This window comes from Syngnathus acus, chromosome 2, assembly GCF_901709675.1.
Source record: "Syngnathus acus chromosome 2, fSynAcu1.2, whole genome shotgun sequence".
NCBI lineage: Eukaryota > Metazoa > Chordata > Actinopteri > Syngnathiformes > Syngnathidae > Syngnathus > Syngnathus acus.
Genome location: NC_051088.1, coordinates 6,700,771 through 6,713,213, shown reverse-complemented (window position 1 = coordinate 6,713,213; position 12,443 = coordinate 6,700,771). Strand labels below are relative to the sequence as shown.

General features: G+C 42.1%; 1 protein-coding gene across 1 annotated transcript; it reads left to right on the top strand.

Moving 5' to 3' along the window:
* Positions 1–6,539: 6,539 nt before the first annotated feature.
* pim1 (Pim-1 proto-oncogene, serine/threonine kinase) lies at positions 6,540–10,129 on the top strand. The gene is made up of 6 exons (XM_037239987.1): positions 6,540–6,966; positions 7,196–7,296; positions 7,398–7,448; positions 7,541–7,907; positions 8,536–8,712; positions 8,800–10,129. The coding sequence occupies exons 1-6, from the start codon at positions 6,894–6,896 to the stop codon at positions 9,012–9,014; spliced, it is 984 nt and encodes a 327-aa protein (XP_037095882.1). The 5' UTR covers positions 6,540–6,893; the 3' UTR covers positions 9,015–10,129.
* Positions 10,130–12,443: the final 2,314 nt, after the last annotated feature.

Genomic DNA, 12,443 nt, shown 5'->3' with positions numbered 1-12,443 from the left:
CCTTTATGACACCTCTAAAAATAACTAACACCCTAACCCCTTACCTCATCCGGTCCCCTGCAACACACATATGCAAACTTTCACACATACTGATGACTTCCTTATTTGGGAGGAGTTCAAACGACTTGGCGGTTAATTCCAAGCCTCGGCGGATCATATTTCAGGGTTTGCGTGTTTATTTGTGTGTGTTTAAATGCGTCAGAGCGGGGCGGTCAAGTTCGTAGCTTCTATGGCACTCCGTAGTTGAGTGGGCAGCTGCCAACCATTACTCTCTCCTCGGGCATCCCTCTGTGGTGAGATCACTGCTGGGAGAGGATGAACATATTAAACGCAAGACCACACGGAACCAGAATAGTTTGGCAATCATCGGTATGTTTACAAGTTCACTTTAGGACCACTCACTGGAGTGCTCACTATCTTTGAATACATGCACGTGACAAAAGTCGATTAATTGACTGAAATATGTACACGCACATTATCTGTGCGTACGAACGGGGATGTTCTAAATTTGTTTGCAGAATACACACTAATTCAAGGATGAAGATAGTGATGATTCACACATTTGTCTTTATGCACGCTTGCCGCACAAATCTGTACGTACGCTCGGATTGCTGAAGGAGGCCCATTGTTTGCCTGTCCATCAGAATAAGTGACATGGGCAGGCTTTGTTTGTGTGAGAGGGGTGAGGCTGGTCCTCACGCTGTGCCGCAGGGCAGTATTACAAGCCTCCTCTAAATATGGGGTAATCTTTTTCAATCACTGTCATGGCACACACAACACCAGGAGACACCTGGCACTGGTCTGCTTCTATCCGTCACATCTCCACGATGACTTGCTGTCAGAGGAAAGTGTAGCAGATGATTTTTAGGGTGCTTTGGGCAATTTACCTGGAGCGCTTCATGGCATGATTGCCTATTGGCTACGTTTATGGTTCTTGTGCGAGATGGACTTTTCCCCGTTATAGCTTTATTATGATGAGGGTGGCCTATTTTACCTCTTTAGTTCTATTTGAATTCGATACATAAGCAAATATATCTGTATTACATATGTAAACACTGCCACAAATAGGGGCAAAATTGTGATCATGTTATCTGGGGGAAGGAGTTTTAAATATTATGACACAAGGCAAGTGACAGAAGGACATTAAAAGGACATGCAAATAAAAAATAATTGACAAAAGATGGAAGGTGTTGTACATAAATTTGATGTTGCCATTTTGGAATCAGGTGGAAAGGACTGCTTTAAATTATGTTGCAGAACAGCTTCATAAATTGCAAGATGTTGATTATATTGATCCTTGTTGCATTATAGATTGGGAAAGGGTATTGTAAAAGGGATACAAAGGATTCTGGACACATTTCTGGTATTTTAAGATCTCAGAAACATGCTAACTCTCCCAAGAACAACAAGATGATTGCTCTGCAATTGTCCTCTTTAGGATTAAGATTATATTCAAATCATTATCAGGCATATTTGTGTCAGTTAAGGTTTTGTTGGGTTCACCCGTGTAATATGTGTGTTTTGCCTAATAAGGGATTATTTGAATATTGGAAAAACAAATATGATGTGTTGGTTGGACATTTTAAAATGTTATCCAAAATATTTTCTTTTCAGATAATTTGAAATAGTTTATGCAAATGGTACTAAGTATAATTATTTAAGTCATCAACTGTTAGAGAATAATGTAAAGTCAAGTCAAATTCATTTATTTAGTCCTTAATTACAAAAAGAACTTCACATGACAATGATCATGAACTTCATGACATCCCTTGATCTTAAACATACCTCCCAATGATAACATTTAAAAAACATCAATATTTTTGTTAAAATGGACTTTTCCAATGCATCATGCACAGCAGCATTTCAAGTGATTTTGTAAGTTGTAGCGAACAAAAAAATTATCATTTGTTGCAGCAGTAGGAGGTCGTATTTGCAGAAATGAAAAGGTATGTTAACAGGTGAAGTTTTATTTGAGAGAAGCTACACAAGTCTTGCATTCATTGAACGTAAGTTTTTGGACAGCTTCTGCTTGATTTTATAGATATTATTTTTTTGCAGGATGTCAGAATATCCACCCAGATCTGCTGTTTGGATGTGAAATGCCTCCCAACCCCTAAGACCTTTTGCTTAATGAGAATGTTTCAAAGGTTCTCATTAGGTTGATCATCAGGGGAGGATGGGGGGGCCACACACGCAAATTTCTCTCCTGTTGCGGCCATAGCAAGCCATGATGAATTTCTTGCAGCATAAGATGGTGCATTGTCACAGATGGCTTTATTTCGCAAAATTCTGTTCTTCATTTTGTGCCATCGGAGAAAGCAGTCGATCAGAAACTCCATATACTATCAGGGCTTATTGTCACACCTTCAGGGACGCGAAAGGGGATGATCAGCTCGCTGCCCGTGATTGTGGCTCAAAATATGTCTCGGCTACTTTCCTGATTATGTTGCAGCTTTGGAATACGATGGCCATCCACCAACTATACCACACGATTCCATCCTTTTGGACCATTTGACACACCATTGGTGGCTATGAGCAGAAAGTTGGGCACAGACGAAATACTCAACCTGCCAAATGGTGACAGGAAATTTCAGCCCGATGCTAGCAATATGTCATTTTCTCCAAGATCATGTTGTACCTCATTGTTGGCTTGGGTTCACTGACTGCTTTTCCTGGCACCAGCAGGTGGGATTTGATTCCAGACTGCTGCAGCGGTGACAGATTGGTCACTGCGAATGATGGACACACAAGTGGTTGAGATGGAAACAAGTGTCAGGGACATTTTTTCCACGTTTCCAAGAAAGACACAAAGCAGCAACAGAAAATGTGAACTGGGTTAATGTGTTACAAGTGTCTTACAGCTTTGTAATCTAGGATGGGAAATGGTGCACCAAGTCAAGGGTGGGCTGAAGGATCGAGACGATACATTTCAAATTCTTCTTTAGAAATAGAATTTATAGGTCTTACCTGCTGCTGACAGTTTCGACTGATTCTCCAGTCTTCCTCATGCTCAGGCGGCTCTGAGGAAGACTGGAGAATCAGTCGAAACTGCCAGCAGCAGGTAACACCTAAAAATTCTATTTCCACTTGTCAGAGCAAAAGAATTTGAAATATATTATCACAAAGACATGATGAATCTCATCGAAATAATGAGATGATAACAAGTGTTTATGAGAGGCTACTATTGCAACATGGGATAAAACAAATAAAATAAATAGAGAGAACAAGTGCTTATTGTGAATAATACATCTTCTTCAGAGGACAGCATTGTTCTTTTAGGCAGGACTTTCTAATGTTTGTTTCAGCACGAGGCTATCGTGATGAAATTTTATTATTTTGACCTTTTCATCGCTTGGAGTTTTGATAATTGTTAGTGTCTCATGGCTAATATGTTGGCTTCAGTTCCAAAGCTCTGGGTTACAAACTTGGGTGTTTAGTGTTTCACGCTTGAGTGGGTTAGTTCTGGGTACCCCAGTTTCCTCAAAATCTCCCAAACCGTTCATGACATTCAAGGCACACATCCATGGAACCCTTTGTCCCGTCAAGAAAATGAAAATGCGCCTGTTTTGACGCCAAGCACGGGGGTTAGGGCAGAGGAAGAATATTATGCAAGTGACTGTGCTATTTTCACTCAAATCGTCTAACGTTTCATTGTGCAAGTGAAACGATGGCATATCGGGTGTCAGAATCATAGGTCCACAAGAAAGTGATCTTGTTTGGCGCTAAGAAGCTGTTTGCCTACGCTGTCTTCAAATCCAAAGGAAGCAGTGCAGCTAATAACAACTCCCGCACCGCCACTCGCCCCTGACACATGGGCCGTCATTTGAGCCCTGCTGACCACGCAGGCGGGCATAGCTGCAACCCCGGAGAGACGCACTCACCGCTGGCATTTCAAAGGCCTTCCACTGTCATACCGCTTGTATTGGACCTCTCCATTTTCACACACCTCTCCAATGGCCCTGACTGGATATGAGCTCAACACATGCATAGCCCTCTCAGAACCTCTCAGGACTGGGTAAAACACATGCTTTCACACGAATCCGACAATAGACATCATGCATGCTTCTCAGCAGTCGCTGCAAGGTATTCACATACAAGAGAGCATCTGTTCGATCACCTTTTACATAGTGCACTCTGTACCAATTATTATAATGCTACAGAAAAGCCTCAGGTTTATTTCTGCCTGATTTGCATATTTTCTTGGAGCATTTCAAAGGTATGAAGGGAATGTGCCACAGGCATCCCAAAAGCAAGTATGAACATTCCGATGTTCTCGTCGTCATTCCAGTCAACAGTTGGGAAAGCCCTCGGCCCACCACCAACACCAGAAACAAAGTTTTTTTTTTTCTTAAAAATACATTTCATTTAGATGTGATTAAATATGTTTTCCTTTTCATTCATACCGAAAATCCTTTAGCTGTTATATGTATACGCTCACACTATTCTCAGGCAAACCTCACCGAATACAATTTTGCTTTTTTAATAATAAATAATGCCAACTGCAAAAAATATGTATAAAAAGATAAGAATTGTTTTGATTTCGTTTGAACTTTTTAAATCTATGATCATAATATTGTCGCTGCTTGGGGAGGATTAAAGCTGTGCCCACTGAATTTCAATAGTTCTACACGAGTAACTAGCAAACTACATACACAACAGAGCAATATGGCCTTAAAATAAAATCAGTTTTGTTTTGTTTTTAAATGTAAAAATCAAATTTTTTGGTTTGAATTGTTTTGGAAGCACATGCTTAAAAAAAAAGCACAGGTAAAAAAAAAATTCCAATGTGTCAATAAATCTTTTGCAACTAATGACGAACTTTGTCTTTGTCTTGTTTTCCAATGGGTTCCTTCCGTGTTATTTGCAAGATGTTTGTTTCTTTGCAATAATTAGAGTCACCATGGGTTTGAAAAATACTGACTAACTTATTAAGTTGCCAATACTGACACCGTGATTTTCTAACTATGCTCCTTTCTGTTGGCAGTCACGTTGTAATGCTGCATTACAGCTGGGAAGCCTGAGTTTTCCGACCGAAAACGTGAGCTGGAATGCCACTCAAACTGGGAGGTCGAACAAAGTAAAAGAAAAAATATCTACCTGACTTTAACAAGTTACAATGAACTCCCACTCAAACTGGGAGGTCGAAGAAAGTCAAAGAAAAAATATCTACCTTACTTTAACGAGTTACACTGCATCCCGCTCCCAACCCCACTGTCAGGAGCAGGGTGACCAAATGCAAATAACATACACATAATAAAACAACCGGGGACGAGTCGTGACACCCACCCCCGTGAAGATACAGACTGTAAGTGGAAAACCGTCATTTACAAGATTATGGAAAACAAATTTCCATTTATTATTTCATCAATTTAGTGGGTCGACATAACAACGGAATTTGCACTGACTGTGTGAAATGTTTGTAAGATAAAATACTCATTCATTCATATGAATAAAGCAAAATATGAAGGCAGGTTTGCTAGAAGTCAAAAGGCTTTGCAGTTGTAACTAGTACAATTTCAGTGGAACAAATCCGACTACTTTACTAGAATGCAATTACTGTAAAGAGATTATATCAGCGGGAATTAGTTTAAATTCCTCAAATTGAATGTGTGTGCACCCGTTTTATCACTTGTCATTCAAAGTAAAACCAAAGCGGAGCTTCCACGCTGCGTGGGTGTGGATGCCGTGGGGGTTGTGCATGCCTTTCAAACAATAACTTCGCGCGGGAAAATGGGAGCTCAGGGATGGGAGGAGCAAAGACAGGGGTGGGGTGTTGGTGGGGGATGGGAGTAAATGGAGAGCTTTTTATCTCCAGTTTCCCACATCCTGTGAACGGCTCCAAACGCGGCCACCCAATTTGAAAGAATGAGTGGAATGCGTCCATTCACCCCCCGCCCCCAACCCCGCTCTTTGATGCACCAACCGCTTAAGAGGCATTGTCAGACAACTCAAATAAAGACCATAGTCCCGGAGTTCACTTTAGCCAATAAAGCTCCGTGTTTAATGCAGAAACAATCAGGTAAATTGCAGGGGGTTGCAGTTGTAGGAATGCAGTTGATGGACTTCCCCCGGTTTATGGTATGCGGATGCTTTACTTTTAAAAGCAGAAATGTAAACATTGCAAATATCAAAACAGTATCACTTTTTATCCTTACGAAAAAAGTGTAAGCGTAACTTAAACTGCAGCTGTGAGTACGTGAGTTTGTGTTTCATGCGCGCTCTCGCCAGACTGTCGTCAGTTTCCCGCTAAGTGAGTCTTAAGGGGGGAACGTGGATTTGAATGCCCCTCTTCTCTTTCTCCAACATGAGTTCATAGCGCCTAATTCAAAGCACCCCCACACACACACACATTTTGGCGCGTTTTGATTCCCGCCACGTCTGTGTCTGGCGGGCTGGGTTACGGAGTTCACTCTATTTTCATGCCGATGATTGACGTGAGTTCGGAGCGGGAACTCGCTGTCCTATTGGTGGGAGGGCGACGCTGGGCGTGGTTAGTAACGCCCATTACTACCGTCTTATAACAGTTCTCCCCGCAGCCTTCTATTACCAAAGCCGGTGTCTGAGAGCTATCCTCGTATTCGGAACCCCGTCTGTTTATGTCGCCGATTTGTACTCATTTGTTTACAAAACACCGCGGCGAGACTGTGAACGTGCGTTTTGTGTGAACGTAAACACGCTGCCTCTCGCCGGGACATCGTCCACTCTTTTTTACTTTTGGGACGAAAGCGGGTTTCCCATTATCCGGATGAAAGGATCCCTAGCGCATTTTTGTTCCTGCGACGTGGGCACGAGACACGGGACAACCGCGCCAATCGGATCCTAACTCCAGCTCGTCAAAGCCCAGACGAACATACATCGTTATTTTCTTTTTTGAGGGGACTTGAGATAAAGGAATGCTGCTTTCCAAGCTCAACTCTCTGGCCCACATTTCCAGCGACATGCCTGTGAAGCCGCAAGTTCATCCAGGTTAGACGCCCTTCTTTTTTCTTTTTTCTTTTCTCGCTCATGTTTTTGCGCCGTCATGGGGGACAAGGCGCAGTAATGGCAGCCTGCTCTCAAGGGCGCCACTCATATACGACCCGAAGTAAAATTGTACCTACTCTTTTCTAACGTATTCGTGTTTACGGAGCATTTGGATGGTGATTTGGTGGTTGATTGTAATCGGAGATGTGTGCATGTGTGTTTGTGTGCGCAGCGAGGGAACCCTTCGAGAAGCTTTACCAGGTTGGGGCGGTGTTGGGCAGCGGGGGTTTCGGCACCGTTTATTCCGGCACTCGGACGTCAGACGGAGCTCCGGTTAGTATTTCGTTTTATTATCAGTCTTATTAATATACTGTGCATCTAAATTTGGGGTTGGAGAATTCTTTGTTTTTTTACGTTTATTCTTCTTGGCTCAGGTGGCTGTCAAACATGTCGCCAAGGACCGCATCTCCGAATGGGGGGAGCTGGTGAGTGATGGCGCACCCTTTATTTACTGATTTAGTCATTTTTGTGAGAACGTGAATTGACGTGTGTACCTCCTCTTTCTCCTCCCCCCCAGCCCAATGGTTCCCGGGTCCCGATGGAGATTGTGCTATTAAAGAAGGTCGGAACGGGCTCCAGGGGCGTCATCAAAATGCTGGACTGGTTCGAACGAGTGGACAGCTTCATTATCGTAATGGAGAGGCCCGAAAACGTCAAGGATTTGTTCGACTTCATCACGGAAAAGGGGGCGCTGCCCGAGGAGCTGGCGCGCAGCTTCTTCCGTCAAGTGCTCGACGCCGTGCGTCACTGTCACAGCTGTGGCGTGGTGCACCGGGACATCAAGGACGAAAATATCCTCATCGACCTCCGGACCGGCGAGATCAAGCTCATTGACTTCGGCTCCGGAGCCCTGCTGAAGGACACCATTTACACAGACTTTGATGGTGAGGCATCAATAACAACATTTGCTTCCCCCACCCCTTTGTAATCGTCGTTGAGTTTGATTCTATTTCTAAATTGCTAAGTGGATGTTTTGAAGTTGAATCATCCTTGTGTAGTAGCCCTCGAATACAAGCCCAGAAATAATGCGGCCACTTTGGCGCCTCCCACTGGTTGAACGGGGTATTTTTACAACTCAAAGTTTGTAAACAAAGTCACATGGCTGCTCCCCCCGCCCAGCGTACTCGCTATTCTCTCACACACACACATGCCTTGTCACGCTCCCTAGCACCTGAGCCAAGATAACACATGCACAGAGGATTAACTTGATGCACATTTTCCATTTGGGACAACATTCTTTATACCTACTGTTAAGGTTGCAAAGGGGTGGAACATTTCTGGAAAGTTGCTGGTAAATTTCAAGGGAAATGATCCAAATTAGGGGTAACTACTTGGACCATAGTCTGGTTGTCTTAGTCAGGATTTTGTTTTAGGATGATGCTGAAGTAATAATTGTGGTTTATCCCCATGGACATTTTCCAATTTTGGGCATTCTCTAAACCTTGCAAACCTTTTGTTTATTTTAACCTCAACCCTGGTGTTGCTCACAGTGTTTTTTTTTTTTTTTTCAAGGCACACGAGTCTACAGCCCACCAGAATGGATAAAAAACCACCGCTATCAGGGGCGCTCAGCCACAGTTTGGTCGTTGGGTGTGTTGCTATACGACATGGTGTGTGGAGACATCCCATTCGAACACGACGAGGAGATCCTCGGAGGGCAGGTCCTTTTTAGGAGGAGAATCTCTGCTGGTAAGACGCACAAATAGCGATTCATAATTTTGCCATTTTTCTCGTGTTACAATAATGTGACTAACCAAATGGTCACCCCTCCTGCAGAGTGCCAGCAGCTGATCAAGTGGTGCCTGTCTTTGCGGCACACCGATCGGCCGTCCTTCGAGGACATCATCAACCACTCATGGATGCAGAGCACGTCCTCCTCGGTGCCGCCGCCTGCACCGCAAACAGACAAGTCGAGCGCAGAGATCGAGTTGCACAGCATCAGCCACGAGTCGTCGGCCTTCACGTCAACCTCTGTGGCCGTGGTGCTGTAACGGTGGAGAAAAGCATCACAACCTCGCCATCCTCGTGCCTCACTTGATTTACTCCCTTTGACCACATCAAACCACCATCGATCACCATGGGCTCCGATGCCTGATTGTTAAACTGTGGGAGGGTGTGCTCTGCTTGCAGAACAGCACATGTTGCCAGGAGAGTGCGAGTTATGTAACCGTTCTGCTGTAGATTTGTTCCTAAAAGTGCCTTATGAGACTGTTGGGGGGATTTACCTGGAAATACTTGAATATTTGGAATGCAAAAAAGGCTCATGTTAATGATAGTCTTTTTTGTTCCTTTTTTTTTTTACTATGCTAAAGGCTTTATCTTTCCACTCATGGGCCTAGATCAGTGAAGCCTATGCCATTACATTACAACCACTACTAGTACTACTGCCCAATCCAATCTCATTAGCAACCAGATGAACCTCACGGATCCGGCAGCATCCTGTGCAAACAACAACACTGGACTTACCTCACCTTCTTCTAAACCACAGCATCTGCCTTCTTCCTTCCTCCCTTCCTTCACGTGTCACATCCACTCTTCATTGCAAAGTAATCCATACCGTAATGCACCATCCTCTGCTCTCCTGGATGTTTTGAAAAAAACATAGTGCCTCACACAGGTCTTAAACTTTTAGTGGGAGGTATGAATCGTATAATATGGTATTTATTTTTTTTTCGTGACAAACTTCTTATCTAGATTTTATTTATTTTATTTATGAGAAGAATTAGGGCTGTTCATATGTTTCATTCCACAGTCACTGAAGGGCCCACCATTATTTAAGAGACAAAAGCAAAAATATGTTTTGACCATATTTATTATGGCTTGAATTTTGTGTTTTTAATAAAAGAGCAGACACATGTATGTTTGTGTATGACCTGTAAATAACTTGTAAATAGTTCCCAGAGCACTTCCATGTTGGTGTATTTGAACACTGAACGTCTACTGATGAACTGTTGGATGCAATGTGTTTGTGTGTATGAAAGCGAGAAACCTCATTTGGATGCAGCTTTGATTGTTTATTTCCTTAAACCATTCAGATTAGAATTGTAAATTATGTTAGAAATTATTTTTTATACAACTTCAATAAATATTTTTGTTACAAGGATGACTCTGGAGTCTTGTGTGTTACTTCAACACTTGTTGGACAGATTGTAGATGGAAATTGTCTTGTAAACATATATGGATAAATGGCTACTTTACAATAAGGTTGGATAAAATTAATTTGAATATTTGGTTTAATTTTTGAATCATATACCTTAGTTTCTTAGTTCTTAAAGTATTAGTGACCATCTGCTCGCAAAATAGTGAGCCCACATTTACCGTAACACGCCAGTAGCCTCATAGCCCCGGCTTGCCTTTCATACATAGGATCATGTTATAGTAACCGCAATATTTAAGATGTAACAAACTAAACAAATGAATGGTAGATGGAACCCACCAAATGGAACAAAAAGTGCTGTGACTCATTTGCAAATGTTCATTAATACGTATTTATATTTAAAAACAACACAACGTTCATCCTATCATGTTATTAGCATATTATATAAACATGATGGGGCACTGTGGCATTACCAAGCAGAGGATGTAATCACATTTTTTGCCATGTTGTAGTGTTTAGGAGGTGTGAAGTAATCAAGTGAGATGGTGGTGGCGTGTCTCGGTGTGTTTAATCTCACTAACAAGCTCAAGATGCTCGTCTTGTTAATCTAGACACCAGGCGGGCTATGAAACTGCTCACCTGGACAGACGGGGACCGCACATTTAATCAGTCTCCATGCGACAAGACTCCTCCAAAAGACATCACCGGGTCCCCAGAGCCCCCCACCTCAACAGAGAGAGACAAAGATTTACCCACCAGCAAATTACATGTAGTTTAATAAGACGGCTGCTCCTGATGTAGTGTTTGCTGCATTGTAGGATGGAAACAGAAATAAAAGAATGTGCATGAGAAAACAACCAAACTGTGAAATTGGCTGTATTGGTACACACACTCTTTGCCATAGGAAGGCCCTTAGGGAGCTGTGCCCACCCCCCCCCACCCCCCCCCCCCTTACTTGAGGCATGGAGCTCTACAAATAAACCGTTTTTTTCAATTTAATTCTGATTTTATTTGATTATAGTATGGATGGATGGATATAGTAGCTATTTTGGCGATAAATGAATCATATGATTTAGCACTAAAACCTGAACAAATATAAAGGAACAATGGTGTGTTTTTTTTTTATTGATGACCTATCAATTCTGTTATGGCCTTACTGAAAATAATGTTGGGTATGCAGGCTTAAGTGATAAATACGTATGTCATTGCACAATAAATCAGTGATCTGCAAATGCCACACGGGAAGGCTGCGACTGAGATTCGAACGCTGAACCCTCATCTCTTTCTAACCACTATTCTACCATGCTCCAGTTATGAACAAAATGAGTTCATTGGTTTCATGTCTTCTTTGGGGACGACTGCAAGCCAAGCACAGAGCAAGAAAGAAGCATGCTCTGTTGCAGCTTCTTCCACTGCATCGTACCACAGTTGGTTTCTACGAATGTCTCCGAGGTTCATTTCCTCTTTCATTCGCAGAAACTGTGCCATATCACAGATGCATGCCAGTAAACTGTTGGAGGTGTGTGTCAGCTTATCACAACATTGTTGCACGCTTTCAACGGACGAGGTTAGTTTAGAGATGAGTCACTATGAGTAGCTTTCAGAAAAAAACAACACCTTGATTATGATGATAAATAATGTGCTGTTTTATGTTATCTAATTACAGTGAGCTGTATATTCCTCATTATTGCATTTTTAATCAGTGAGAGTGTTGTCCACCAGCTGATCATGTCGGTTCTCTTCCTGTAAGTCATGTAGTAAATGCTCATTCCAGTTGCATAATCAGCCTCTCATCTGTCGTGACTGTTAGATTGGCGAAGACTGACGGAAACATCGCTCATCACACCGACCGACTCTTATTGCTCCATCTTTCTGTCTCTGCCCAACCCAATTCCTTGTTTGGCATGCACAAACTTGGTCAATATAGCTGATTCTGATTCTAAAGCATGGCATTGTGAAAGTTTTGTGCTCATATTTTTTAGATCTTCAAAAAGTCACACAAACAAATAAGTAAAATATTTTCATAGTAGTTTTATATTTTATTCATATTAAATATGCAGCTGGTTTGATTGACCCATGAACATCTTTGGTACACCATAGAAACAAACCTAGGTAAGGGCTAAGGTAAACTGGAATTATAAATGTATAATCTTATTAGTAAAATAAACAAAACAGTAAAAAGAGACTTCACCTTGAATTACTTGGCACATCTGCCAGTTGTAATAAAAAATAAAATAAAATCTCCCCTCATTTGATCTCAGTATGAAAACCTAATTCCTCCTGGTTTAAAGCAATTGCAAATTTTTACACATATTCAAAACAC